The sequence below is a fragment of the Erythranthe guttata genome, chromosome 7 (genome assembly GCF_056151865.1).
Source record: "Erythranthe guttata isolate IM_541 chromosome 7, IM_541, whole genome shotgun sequence".
Taxonomy (NCBI): Eukaryota; Viridiplantae; Streptophyta; class Magnoliopsida; order Lamiales; family Phrymaceae; genus Erythranthe; species Erythranthe guttata.
In genome coordinates this window covers 2,600,006-2,614,915 of record NC_142539.1, presented here as the reverse complement: position 1 = coordinate 2,614,915, position 14,910 = coordinate 2,600,006, and the positions used below count along the sequence as shown (strand labels likewise).

The 14,910-nt window shown below is 37.6% G+C and overlaps 3 protein-coding genes across 3 annotated transcripts; all 3 read right to left on the bottom strand.

The window, feature by feature from the left end:
* Positions 1-324: 324 nt before the first annotated feature.
* Positions 325-2,555, bottom strand: LOC105949871 (glycerol-3-phosphate acyltransferase RAM2). The gene is made up of 2 exons (XM_088820692.1): positions 1,835-2,555; positions 325-1,302 (listed from the first exon to the last, which is right to left on the bottom strand). Exons 1-2 carry the CDS (start codon positions 2,456-2,458, stop codon positions 436-438), a joined length of 1,491 nt encoding a protein of 496 aa, XP_088676818.1. The 5' UTR covers positions 2,459-2,555; the 3' UTR covers positions 325-435.
* A 2,776-nt stretch (positions 2,556-5,331) lies between these two features.
* Positions 5,332-7,903, bottom strand: LOC105967869 (glycerol-3-phosphate acyltransferase RAM2-like). Its single transcript, XM_088820691.1, has 2 exons — positions 7,239-7,903; positions 5,332-6,404 (listed from the first exon to the last, which is right to left on the bottom strand). The coding sequence occupies exons 1-2, from the start codon at positions 7,857-7,859 to the stop codon at positions 5,538-5,540; spliced, it is 1,488 nt and encodes a 495-aa protein (XP_088676817.1). The 5' UTR covers positions 7,860-7,903; the 3' UTR covers positions 5,332-5,537.
* Positions 7,904-10,352: 2,449 nt separating this feature from the next.
* LOC105949763 (glycerol-3-phosphate acyltransferase RAM2) lies at positions 10,353-12,812 on the bottom strand. The gene is made up of 2 exons (XM_012973082.2): positions 12,001-12,812; positions 10,353-11,486 (listed from the first exon to the last, which is right to left on the bottom strand). Exons 1-2 carry the CDS (start codon positions 12,625-12,627, stop codon positions 10,602-10,604), a joined length of 1,512 nt encoding a protein of 503 aa, XP_012828536.2. The 5' UTR covers positions 12,628-12,812; the 3' UTR covers positions 10,353-10,601.
* Between the last annotated feature and the right edge of the window lie 2,098 nt (positions 12,813-14,910).

Below are 14,910 nucleotides of genomic sequence, written 5' to 3'. Positions count from 1 at the left end.
TTAGGCTATTTTGCCCCCACCCCCATTCAAAAAATCCACTTATAATGTGTTATTTCCTATTGAATGAGTCTAAATAATGATATATGGCTATATTATATTAGCTAAAATATTAAACATATATTTATCAATTGTTAATTCTTTAAAATACCCCTAAAAATTTTCGGGCCGCTACCTCCGAACCCCTTAAACCATTTGTTCATTATTACCCAACTCGTCGCCCCCCAAACAAAAAGTTGCTGGATCCGCCCCTGATTATGTATAGTTGACAATGTTATACATAATAAGTTGTAATTTGTAAATAATTAACTTCTCAAAAGAAAAATGTAAATAATTTATCATGATTATTAGTTAATTTTATTATTGCATTCCACATTCAAATTAACAAGTGCACATGTAATATTATTTTTCTACAACATTCATTTGTATCAACCGCCCTTAACTTTTTTTCCCGACGAGACCATCGGTTCCGGCCAACATCCGGTACTTATCCTTCCTCGTAAGATTAGTACACTCGAACTCCAAAGCCCGACCAATCGTTTCTTGCACATTATTCGCAACCTCGTAGCTCGATTTACCGGACCCGCCACACGTTCGCTCGGGCGACAACTTGTCCAAAAACGTGACCTCGTATTCGGGCCTAGGGTTCATAGCGAAGAAGAACATGTCAAGCCATTTACGGCCTCTTACGGTAGTCGGATAAAACACACCCACTCTCAAATCGACCGCCACAGGCACAATCTCGTCGGTCAATTCCGCAAACAGCGATGAAAACCTCAGCAAATAATTTTCCCGACAGGTTGTTCCTTCGGGGAATATGACCAAATCGTGTCCTGATTTAAGGATGTCCGATATTATCTTAGCGTCGTCGACCCGGTTCCTCGTCAGCCGACGGGTTTTTACCGGCGACACTATCTCCGTTAGTCTTGCTATAGAGTAGGCCACGCTGGTGGTGGAGCGGCCGAGGGCGGCACTTACGATTGTACTGTCGATGAGGCTTCTGTGGGAACAAACAAACGCGACTCCGTTGGAGTTTTTGGCTTTAGGAGGTGGGGCCTGTTTAATTGTGATTGGGCAGCCTATAATATGGAAAATGTAGTAAGTTAAAGAAAGAGGGGATAGCGCCACGAAGATTGCGCGGAGTATGGATAACAGAACGGCGATCGGGAACCATAGAATGATTAGTAACGCCGTTAGTGGTGTGGGTTTTTGAACGAGGCGGCCGTCGTGGAAAATAACTGGCTTCGGGAGGTCACCCGGTTTCACGGGGCGGATGCGCGGCTCCGATGGAACTGTGTACTTCTCCTGCAAACAATTTACTTTTCGAATTCAAACACATGAAATTTTATTATCAAACACTCTTTAGACAAAGAAATATTCGGATCGAAATTTAAGAGTTCAATTTTAATTCCAGGTAATAATTCCGAGAATTTCATAAAAAAGGAAAAATCAAAAAAAAAAAAAAAAACTTATAACCTCAATATTATTATGTATTTTATATTATAGATGAATAGAAAATAAAATATTCGATTTCCGCTGATTCTGATCTGAAAATTTTCAAGTTTGGAGAAACTTGTTTCGTTTCCAATTTCTAAGTTCTGGTTTCAATCTTGATCGATTTTTTCTGAAAATGAATTTGGGAATAGTTTGTCTACTTACGAAAAAAAGTTGCTTTTTTTTTCTTCCAAAGAGCTAATTTTGATTCGATCATTCCGATTTCCACCTCTACGTGGCTTACACAATAAAAATTATAATTTTGCCTTTCTTATTTACAAAAGTTATGCTATCTAAAAAACCTTTATAATAGAGTTTGAAATGAAGAGGGGAATGAATAAACCTTGCATTGATTCATGAATAAGAAGTCACTAGTTTCCACGTCACCAATCCCGATCTCCGGCACCGACAAATCCTCAAACACCTTTGCAACAGCCACCGCCTTCTCCTCACCGGAAAGCACCCCCGGGGCCGCCACAAGCCCGGTGGCGATGCCCCTCCACGACGAAATCTCAGTACCCAAAACCGCATCCACATCCAAATAGTTCTTCAAGAAAGGCTCGACCATGATCCTAGGATTCACCGTCACCACACATTTTCTCCCACCACACGCCGACAGCACACGCCACGTGTCGGGGTGCAAGTCCTCCGAATAATGCTTCGGTAAGACGGCATTAGCAGCCGACTTGATATCCTTGATTCTAACCCCGGCAAAACATGCGAATACGAGAACTCGAACCTCGGCAGATTCCGACAATAGATGCCGAGAAATCCAGGCCAACGGAGCAGCCAAGAGCAATAAGAGTAGCCGTAAAATCCCGCCAACGTCAAAAGCAACTAAGGCGAAATATGGGAAAGAGCCGCGCTGCGTGAGGAGAGCTCCATCCATATCGGCCACGACCCCGTGGTTTTCTCGCACCTCGGAGTCGCAGTTTTGGATGATTGGTGGTGTTTTGGTAGCAACCATTTTCGTTGAGGACTTTTAACAAACACCTTGTTGTGATTGATTTTGTGTTAGTGTGTAATTACTTGCAACTGATTTGTAAGAAACACCTTGTGATTGTGTTAATGAGTAATGAATGAGCCACTATATATGGGGCAGTTTAGATTGTTCTGGCAAGCTATATTTATTTAGGTTTGGTAAACCCCAATACTATATATAGCATGTACAAGAAAGAGTTGATATATAAGATGTCCTCGAGCCTCACTAAACTAGGGGTGGTAAACGAGTTGAGTCGCTCGTGAGCTCGATGAGTCGGCTCGAAAAGAGTTTGAACTCGAGCTCGTGAGCTCGAGCTTGTTTTTAGTTGTTCGTGAGCTCAGCCTTATTTTTATTTTTATTTGGGTTTTTTGTTTATTTATTATTGAAATAATCTAAAAAAACATATAAATATTAAAAAAATATATTATTACAGTTTATTGTTTATTTTGAATTTGTTTATAATAATCTAAATATTTTTTAATAATAAAAAAAATTGAGCCTGGGCTCGAGTTTGAGCTAAAAAAAATAAACTTGACGAGCTCAGCCTGCCAAAACAGGCAAGCTCGGCTCGTTCACACCCCTACACTAAACTAGAGAAAAACGTAATCGAAAATCGTCCATGTGGATACCCTCTGTACGCACAAAAGTACTATGCTGCCCTTATATGCATTTTTTTCTCAACTACATCAATATTTTCGCCAACTGCATTTAGTATTTTTTATCTGCATTTATCATTTTAACTGATTTTTTTTAATAAACATCTATTTGTTTGTTTTGTTATTCTTTTATATATATGTTCTTTTTTATTTATTATTATTATTTATTTTAAATTTATTTTTATTTTGTTTTTAGTTGCTGGAAAAAATAATTTTTCTATATGGTTACTGTACTAAGAAAAATTTACCAATGATTGTTGTTATTTGTGGTTATATTCTTTCTTGTTATCCTAAAGTCATGATCGACCAATTATATATGTGCATTTACGAATATCACCGCTTATATACAAAAGAATCATCAAAACCAACAACAAAATTCATAATTCAAATATTTATATTAGAAATTAACTCGTAGCACATTAATACACAATCACATGCGTATGTTACTAGAATTTTGGCATCAAGAAGACTAATGACTTCCATTGAGCTGTAATTGCAAAATCGAACAAAAATATAATTATTTAGTTGTGTTATTTGGGGCATACAAGTAACATTGCATACAGTGTTGTGCTATTCAATTTAAATTTAAAAAGTTAGCAAAAAGATGATGAAACTTCATAACACTAAAAATAAACAAAAAATTCAGAGAGAAGGAGAGAGAGAAACGGAGAAGACATAATTTTCCACCAAACAGTTAAGGACTCCTCATCCAAAACATCTCCTACTAAAACCATAGAAGCCACTAATCACCTAAGGTTCGGAGCGTCGGAGCGCTCAATGAATATAATCAGATAAACAGATTTGACTATCAAGTTATGACTCTCAGAAACACTATTGTCGGCCAACAAACTTGTGAACGGAAATTCAAATATAAGAGAAAAATAAGATACATAGAGACGTTTGTGGATGTCTATAATTTAAATCCGATACTTCAAAGGGTATAATAGGTACTCCATCTGGCCGAAGAAAGTATGTCACATTTGGAGGGAAAAAAAAAGTCGTACCAAGCTATTAATTATGTTTAGTTGAAACTTGAAAGTATTATACATAATAAATTTTCAGTATAGAATAACACATGTAACCTGAATTTTGGCCGGTACTCCACAATTCCTATTTTTGTTAGCCAAGGGAGGAATAATAAGTTGCTCTAAACTTAAAGGAAGGTCAACTGTCTTCATTAATTAGTAACAAATCCTATATTTTAACATAAATTAGCCGGGCTATTAGTGATAACCCGGACCTCTCTAGCCTTTTTTTAATAAGACTGAATCCACCACTATTTTTTTTTATAATGAAGGAATATGCATGCAGCCAACTGTATAGTTGTACTGGGTAAATCTACACTCTCGTATAATAGCTTGCAAACCATACCAGAAACGTAAACCAAACTAGAATAACCATGTATGACAAACTCGAACATTGACAAATTCTGGCAAGGACACAAAAACACTCCAAAATAAAAATGTGGCAAATTGTTTTAACTCCAAATAAACCAACTCATCACATATTCTCCCCAACAGATAAATACACATTTAAACCACATTCTTCTTTTTTTTTTTTTTTTTCTGCACATCTATTCATCTAACATACTTTTGGTTTTTTGCTTTATAGAACATGGGTGACAAGTACAACCTTATAAATAGGGTACTAAGCATATGTAAGCACCACAACACCAAAAAAAAAAAACAATGAGCACCGCGTGTTCAATCTCATTTTTCTTTCTCGTACTTCTGTCATTTTCAAGCACATTTATCACATGCGACAAAGATCAGCCGCCTCAGGAGCACGTGCAGGGCGCATTGGACCCTCAACGGGTGAAACGGCCCGAACCGGGACGTGACGGAATTCGCGGGCCCCTCATAGTAGAGGAGCCACCGGAAAAGGAGCCCCCGAAGAAACCGGGCAAGAAACCGAAACCCTCGGGCAAGAAACCGAAACCCCCGGGCAAAACCCCGTGTTGGGGGCGTTTTTCCCCTTTTCCTTGCATACCTAAACGGGATAAAAAGAAGTCGCCTCCCCGTTTTGGTCCTGGCTGGCCGCCCGTTTGGCCACCACTCACACCTTTAAATGCCCTAAGGGAGAAACATTTATTGTCACAAAGGCGCCCGTTCGAAAAAAATTAGAATAAGAAATTATGGAATATGAATAGAAATAATGACTAAGTTGTATGTATGGGTTTCGATTGTTCAAGTTGTGTTGTTACGAAATCTATTTTATAGTAAATAAAGTCGTAATAATAAAAAAAAAAATTAAAAAAAAATCCATAATATATTGGTATCGATCCATGATTAATCCTAATTATTTCGAAGTTTATCTTATTGCAAATTGACATTACGTTAGGAATCTAAATCACGAATACACCTTATACAATATACACGTACGGCGTTCATTTGTATCAACCACCACCCTTAACGTTTTTCCCCGACAAGACCATCCGTCCCGGCCAACATCCGATACTTATCCTTCCTCGTAAGATTAGTACACTCAAACTCCAAAGCCCTACCGATCATTTCTTGTACATTATTCGCAACCTCGTAGCTCGATTTACCGGACCCGCCACACGTTTGCTCGGGCGACAACTTGTCCAAAAACGTGACCTCGTATTTGGGCCTAGGGTCCATAGCGAAGAAGAACATGTCAAGCCATTTATGGCCTCTTACGGTAGTCGGATAAAACATTACCCCTCTTAAATTAATCGCCACAGGCACAATCGCGTCGGTCAATTCTGCAAACAAGGATGAAAGCCTCAACAGATATTTTTCCCGACATGTTGTCCCTTCGGGGAAAATGATCAAATCAAGTCCTGATTTCAAGACGTCCGATATTATCTTAGCATCGTGGATCCGGTTCCTCGTCAGCCGACGGGTTTTTACCGGAGATGCTATCTCGGTTAGTCTTGCTATCGAGTAGGCTACGCTGGTGGTGGAGCGGCCGATGGCGGCACTGACGGCGACACTGTCGATGAGGCTTCTGTGGGAGCAAACAAACGCGACTCCGTTAGAGTTTTTGGCTTTAGGAGGTGGGGCCCCTTTAATTGTGATTGGACAACCTAGAATATGGAAAATGTAGTAAGTTAAAGAAAGAGGGGATAGTGCCGCGAAGATAACGCGGAGTATGGATAACGGAACGGCGATCGGGAACCATAGAATGATTAATAACGCCTTTAATGGGGTGGGCTTTTGAACGAGGCGGCCGTCGTGGAAGATAACCGGCTTCGGGAGGCCATCCGGTTTCACGGGGCGTATGCGCGACTTCGACGGAACTGTGTACTTTTCCTGCAAACAGTTTAATTTTGCCGAGAGTCGGTACGAGCAACCCCAATTGAGAAATGGATTATCAAATACTCATTTGATGCTCGTTATATTATTTTGATATCTCTTTGAAAAATTTAATTACTCCAACCAGATGCACTTACTATAGGACAAATGGCAAACAGGTTAATGACAAGGGACTTAAATGTAAATAGGTTCAGACAAAAAACAGTCTCGCTAATAAATTCATCCCAATGTCTTTTGTCTAATATACCTTTCATAATATAATTTTCATCAATTCCATCCATTATACTTTAACTTCATCAATATTGCACATTGACCCCGTATTTTAACAAATATATCACATAAACCCATATTTTTATAATTTTTTGAAAACATATATTTTTTTTAGAAAATAATTTTTCTTCTGAATTTTTTTTTTCCGGCCAAATTCCGGCGTTGACCGCGCGTTTTTTCGGCATGTGACTTTTTGTTTTTAATTTTTTTTTCTGATTTTTTTTTCCAGTCGGTTAACCGCCGTTGACTTTTTCTCCTCTTTAAATTATTGTCTGAGACAGTAATATTACGGTCGAAGACAGCAAGATTGCAGGCCAAGACGATAAAAATAATTGTACAAAAAACTTACTGTCTCAGACAATATATTACTGTCTCCGACGGTAATATTGCAGGCCAAGACACTAATATTAATGAAAATAATTTTTTTTTTAAAAAAAAAAAGTTTTCAAAAAAAGAAAAAAAAAATAAAAAAAATTATTCTATTTACAAAAAAAAAAAAAAAAAAAAAAAAAAGAAAAAACTTTATAGTAGAGTTTGAAAACAAGGGGGGAAGGAGTAAACCTTGCATAGGTTCATGAATAAGAAGTCACTAGTCTCCACGTCACCGATCCCAATCTCCGGCACCGACGAATCCTCAAACACCTTCCCAACAGCCACCGCCTTCGCCTCTCCGGAAAGCACCCCCGGAGCCGCCACGAACCCGGTGGCAACACCTCTCCACGACAAAATCTCAGTACCCAAAACAAAATCCACATCCAAGTAGTTCTTCAAGAAAGGCTCAACCATAATCCTAGGATTCACCGTCGCCACACATTTTCTCCCACCGCAAGACGACAACACGCGCCACGTGTCGGGGTGCAAGTCCTCCGAGTAATGCTTCGGCAACACAGCATTTGCAGCCGATTGAATGTCCCTCACTTTAACCCCGGCAAAACACGCGAATACGAGAACTCGAACCTCGGCAGATTCCGACAATAGATGCCGACAAATCCAAGCCAATGGTGCAGCCAGGAGCAATAACAGTAGCCGTAAAATCCCGCCAACGTCGAAAGCAACTAACGCGAAGTACGGGAAAGAGCCGCGCTGCACGAGCAGAGCTCCGTCCATATCGGCCACAACGCTGTCGTTTTCTCGACCCTTGGATACGCACTGTTTGATGGTTGGTGTTTTGCCAGCAGCCATTATTTTTTTTCGTTGAGGCTTTTTAACAAACACCTTGTTGTGATTGATTTAATGTGTAATTAGCTACGCTGGCGATGGTTTAAATAATGGATTAGCTGTTAATTATTACCTATTCCTCGTATCATCTTTACTCTTTAGTACTCCATTAATGCCATTAATGCCACACGAAAGAAATCCAAAATCACACGCTACAAGTACAAATTAGAACTGGATATTTAATTTATCGTATGTAATTAGCATATAGCTATTAGGCATAATGACAAGAAAATTGTATATGGCAATTGGCTTAATTCCATTTTGCACCCTTGAAATATAGTTTTTTGGTATTATGCACCCTCAAAAAAATTTATAGCACTTTGCACCCTTGAAGCACAACAAAAAAAAACACGCATAATGAATTCCTAATAAATTTTTATGAAAGTAATTTAATATTTTTAGAGGTATTTTTTTACAATACCAAATTTTAAATCATTTTTTCCTTTTATATTTAACAATTTTTTTGAAACTACAAAGTGCAAAAATAAAAACATATGTGATCATTATATTTAGGGTAAATTACAACCATCCCCTGATGTATGGTCAAATTACGAAAACCCCTCTCTTGTTTGGATAATTATATCTACTCCTTAACTATGAATCTTCTTACACTTCCACTCTTATGGTGTCAAATTCGACATAACCATCTAAATTATGTGGAATGTGCTCTAATTTGTACTCGTTTTGTGCAAAAATACAGTTTTTGGTGCACCACAATCTGATATATACAAGCCAAAAAATACGTCTTATGATCATCTTGCTTCAAAATGTGGAGCTCGAAGGGATAAAACGGGTACAAAAGTGATATTATTCCATGTAATCAAGAAGATTCCACTAAATTTGAAACTGCAAGGGTGGACGTGTAAGAAAATTTATAGTTGAGGGGTTGTAATTGTTGAGTGTAAATTTTACGCTCAATACGTTTACTTTACGTGAATCTTTTATTTAGATTTAATTATATTTGTGCTTTTAATTGATTGATTTTGTGTTTTATAGGTGAAAAAGAGAATTAGGTGTCCATGAAGGAAAAAATATCAAAAAGAAAGGAAAAAGTTGCAAATAAGGAAATAAATCGAATTGGAAGAAGGAATCCCGCCACAGCTTTGGCAATGTCCACCATTTCGAGCATATCTCTCTCATACGAACTCCAAATCAGCTGATTTTGGCGGCATTGGAAATCTAATTTCAAGGGCTACAACTCTTATTTACGCAACATTCCGAAATTCGGACTCCAACATGGCGAAAATCGAAGAACAAATCCTGGTGGAGGAAAGTGGCGGAAATAGATTCCTATTAGGTTTCTACTACTTCCTTATCAAGAAAAGCCTATAAAATCAACAAGTCCCTACACCATAAGCACGAAATTTGACACCACAAAACGCGAGGAACGAAGATCAACGAAGACTCAAGCATAGTTTTTCTTATTTAATTTATATTTTCTTTATCATAAGAATCACGAGTAGCTAAGTCTTTATTTCTAGGATTTTATTTGGAACCCTATGTGGGATTTATGAACCCAATTCTATGATTTTATGCAAGTTTTAATTCCGGATTATTTCTTCTACTTGTTTTATTAAGTGCATGAACTTGATCAACTTATGTGCTTTTATGTTATTGTTAATCGCATGAATCGGAAGATCGGGTTAATAATTAGAACTGTGGTAGAAGAGCCTTTGTGGTATTAACATAGGAATATAGTTAATCTCTTAGGTAGCCATTATTGAGATTTGTGCTTAATGTTGTGTTCTAGAATTAATTGCATAGGAATATAGTAATTGAATCTAGAGTATTAGAATCGTAATACACGCGGAAGCGGGTTATGATTATTTTAGCATCTCAGGTTAATAATCCGGGTTAATTGTTTGCATAATTGAAGGAGTTGGGGGAATAATAATCACATAGGGGGAAGAACAAAATCCTAGGCTCGTTTACTCTGATAAATCTTCGTTTTAATTGTTTTCTTGTTTTGTCGTTTTAATTTGCCTTTTAATTTAATTTAGTTAATTCTCTCTAAAATTCGACTGTGTAGGGTGGGCTTGATAATAATTGGTAGAATTTAGCGTCTAGGATTAGATAATTAAATATTCCCTGTGGGTTCGATATCCGGACTTTTAGTCCACTATATTACTTGTATGATACGTGCACTTGCGTGTAGGTTTTCGACCAACAGTAATCTACCCTTATATTTAAAAAAAATCACACACAAATATTTTACAAAAAAACAAAAAGAACAACATTCCTTCGTCTATTATGTTATCAAGTTATTTAAAAATCATATTTTCTTCCAACAATTTCTATCAAATATTTTCACCAATTACAATAAATGATCCATAAAGCGAATAGTTTGGTGAGAATTTTTTTTCTGCAAGAAATTATAGTTTTTTTCAATAATTTGTTTTGAATTTTTTTTTTTCAACATTTTGTATGCTCAAATTTATGTCGGAGGTAGAAGAAAATAAAAAAAGTAATTCGTTATTTTGCACCCCGGAAACAACGTAACAAACCAATAAACACTCGGAAGACCTAGGAAAAGTCGAACTGACGAGGTTCGACGTAGCTCATATGCAAAGCATCGTTTCATTAGTATAAATCCTCTAAAAAACAAACCACTAGTATAAGAAACTACATAGTTACTAGTGATTTTATCGTAAAACGAGTTTACATATCGCATTTAAATTCACGAATAGACATGTACGAAGATTCATTTCAGCCACATTTAACTTTGTCCCCAACAAGACCATCGGTCCCAGCCAACATCCGATACTTGTCCTTCCTCGTAAGATTAGTACACTCAAACTTCAAAACCCTACCAATCATTTCTTGCACATTATTCGCAACCTCGTAGCTCGATTTACCGGACCCCCCACACGTTTGCTCGGGCGTTAACTTGTCCAAAAACGTGATCTCGTAAACGGGCCTAGGGTTCATAGTGAAGAAGAAAATGTCAAGCCATTTACGACCTCTTACAGTCGACGGATAAAACATGCCTACCCTTAAATTAATAGCCACCGGCAAAATCTCGTCGGTTAGTTCGGCGAATAGCGACGAAAACCTTAGGAGATAGTTCTCGCGACAAGTTGTTCCTTCGGGGCATATAACCAAATCATGCCCCGATTTGAGAATGTCCGAAATCAACTTAGCGTCGTGTGCCCGGTCCCTCATGAGCCAACACGATTTAAGCGGGGAGACAATCTCGGTGAGTTTCGATACGGAGTAGACTATGCTGACGGCGGGGCGGCCGAGGGCGACGCAGACCATGACACTGTCGACGACGCTTTTGTGGGAGCAAACGAATGCGACGCCATTTCCGTGGGAACGGTTCGGTTTGGGAGGTGGGGCCCCTTTGACTATGATTGGGAAGCCTATTAGATGGAAAATGTAGTAAGACAAAGAGAGAGGGCTTAGTTGTGTGGCGATGAGGGTACGAAGTATGGATAACGGAACGGCAATTGGGAACCATAGAACGATTAGTAACGCCGTTAACGGAGTGGGTTTTTGAACGAGACGGCCGTCGTGGAAGATCACCGGCTTCGGGAGCTCATCGGGCCTCACGGGGCGGGCACGCGGCTTTGATGGGACTGCGTACTTCTCCTGCAAAAAGTTTTCCCAACAACTCTTATAAGAATTGATGTTTTTTTTTTTGTTAATTGGAAAAAAAATTAGGTTCGGTATTAGGTATTTTTTTTTTTTTTTGAACTCTGGTATTCGATACGGTAATACGGTATTGATGCCCGGTATACCGTACGTACCGAATACCAAAATATTTTTTTTTTTTCTTTAAATTTAAAATCCTTTATGTTCTTAAAAAATTTAAAATACTTATAGATTGATAATTTTTTTCCATTCTTTACAAATTAACCTTTATTGATAATTATTTTTTGGTTTTTAGGGTTGAATATTGAAATTTGAATGTCAAATTCAAGAATTATTTCGTTTAATTTTGATTTTTTTACCTTTTCTAAAATTATAAAATATATTTTGGTTGTACCTGTACCGAACCGTAATGCATGGAATATTTCGAAAAAAAACTGTACCGAACCGAATTTTGAAGTACCGATATTTCGGTTAATAATAAAGTTTTATAAACAAAGGGAGAAGTAATAACCTTGCAGAGATTCGTGAACGAAAAATCAATAGTTTCCGCATCACCAATCCCAATCTCCGGCACCGGCGAATTCCCAAACGCCTTTCCAACAGCCACCGCCTTCTCCTCACCGGCAACCACCCCCGGAGCCGCCACAAGCCCGGTGGCAACGCCCCTCCACGACAAAATCTCAGTACCCAAAACCAAATCCACACCCAAATAGTTCTTCAAGAAAGGCTCGACTATAATCCTAGGATTCACCGTCACCACGCATTTTCTCCCACCGCATGCCGACAGCACGCGCCACGTGTCGGGGTGCAAGTCCTCCGAGTAATGCTTCGGCAACACAGCATTTGCAGCCGACTTAATGTCCCTAATTTTAACCCCAACAAAAGTTGCGAACACGAGAACTCGAACCTCGGCAGATTCCGACAAGAGATGCCGAGAAATCCAAGCCAAGGGTGCAACCAATAGCAATAGGAGTAGCCGTAAGATCCCGCCAACGTCGAAAGCAACCAAGGCGAAATACGGGAAAGCGCCGCGCTGCGTGAGGAGAGCTCCGTCCATGTCGGCCACTACGCTGTCGTTTTCTCGCCCCTCGGAGTCACATTGTTGGATAGTTGGCGTTTTCGTAGCATTAGCAACCATTTTTTTTTCGTTTAGGATTTTCAACAAACACCTTATTTGGAATAGTATTGTGTAACTACTAGCCACACTACGACTATTTAAATAACTCTGGCCATGCAATCCAAATTAAAATTTCCCCTTTTTTTGTGTTTTTATTTGTTTACATTCGTAATATAATTCATTAATGCATATCTATCCCATCCGACATGCAATTAAACTGATTCAAGTTAGATTAGAAAGTCAATTTAAAGGCCTCTCAAAAATTTTGCTACATTCAGACTGAAAAACGGTCAAAATCACATTTGAAGTCAGATTAATACCTAAAAGTAGGGGTGTAACTGAGTTGATCAGTAGGCTCAACAATAGCTCGAACACGAGTTTTTCGAGCACGAGCTTGTTCTTAATTGTTTGTGAGCCGGCTCGCAAGCCTACTTTTTATTTTCATTTTTATTTTTATAAATTATTTTTAATTCAGATAACATATTAATAAGATACAATATTATAATAATAATATAAAAAGTACATATACAAATTAATAATATAAATAAATTAGAAAAAGAAAAAAATCAAATGAGCTCGGGCTCGAGCCCAAAAAATGATACTCGACGAGCTCGAACTCGTCAAAATGGGCTCGAGCTCAAGCTCGCCAAAATAATCAGGCTCGGCTCGTTTACACCCCTACCTAAAAGATTGAAACGACATTTAGCAATTCAGTTTTAACTAATAATGCATATAATTAATCACATTCACATGTAGTTTAATTGAGCCGTCCTAGTGAAGTTATAATCTACCATACCAAACCCTACCCGCGCCAAACCTCTTACATATATTCAATACTCAAAGTCTTTACACAATAATGTATTACCTATTTTTTCCTATCCTATGGTTAATGAAGATTTTTTAACCACCTAAAGTAAAAGTACAAAGTACATTGCTTGAAATAATACATTAAAATAAAGATATCTTGCACGGCAACTCTTTCGCTTTGAACTCCGATTGCACTGACTCAAGTTATACGAAAATGACAACAAATAAAATTACAAACTCGGCGTTTCACAATTTGCGCGATCCGAGATAATACGGTAAAATAAGCTGTATATTTGATATGTCTAATTGGGTCAGTCTCAATGGGTCTACAATTTCTTAATTTACTGGGCCACGAGCCCAACTTTAAAGACCATTATAACGAAGGTCCAATCATCTTCAAATAAGGTTTGGACCCGACAATCATAGTCAACAAATTTCTGCCCAACCAACTCAGAAGAGGTTATAAGTCATTTTGTTAAGTGTGTTCTAATATTCTATCGATACGACTTCCAGTATTCTCTCTACGACTTTTGCTAGTTTCCGCCGGATCAACCTCCGGCTTAATTTACGTGTTCTCTGATCAACGGTACCTCGTGATCATCAAACTCGTGAGCCAGTGATCCACTTTGCTCTTTCATCTCATCGTACTGATTCATCAATATTCATAGTAAATTAGGACATTATTAGATTTAAATATTCATGGGATAAGAAATTGAAATCTAATATGTATCTTATTCCTTTTTTTAAAATCAATTAAATTATCAAATCAGAACTTTCAAGATTCGAAATGAAAAATATTGTTCTACTATCGGAAATATTTGGATATAAATAATCCGGAATATTCCGCAGGCTTAGCCCATGGCTTAATGTTCGGCCCAGTCCAGTTGACCTACTGCCTTTGGTACATGGATCCTCCTATATGGGCTCGGCCCACGGCCCGAATTCAGTCTCCATTATGAACCAAACAGATCCTATAGAAAAATAAAAAAAAAAAATATATATATATATATATATAAATAATTTTACGCAATAAAATTAATAAAAGGGGATTTAGTGCAGATTTTTTTGAAAATCTATATTGCGAACTTTTGTTAAAGAATCAAAGTTTGAAACTTCTGAATAATATTCCTTGGAATATTCTAAAGCATAAATTCTCCATTAATTTGAATTTTACTTGTTTCAATTTTATTTTATTTAGGTGGTGTTTGCAAATGATTATTTAAAAGCAGAAGTTAGTGATTGTGATTTAAGTTAGTTTTAAGAGCTTATTTCTAAAAGTTGGGGGTGTTTGCAAATATTTCGGAAAATGAACTAAAATTGAAAAAGCAGGGTTAGGGGTGCTTTTAAAAAAATAGCTTAAAACAGATTATTTTAAGAGAAGCAAAAGCAAAAGTTGATTTTGCAAACACCTAAAAACAGATTATGAGAAAAAAAAACTGCATAATCACTTTCAAAAAGCATTTGCAAACACCACCTTAATCATGAATGAATTTAATT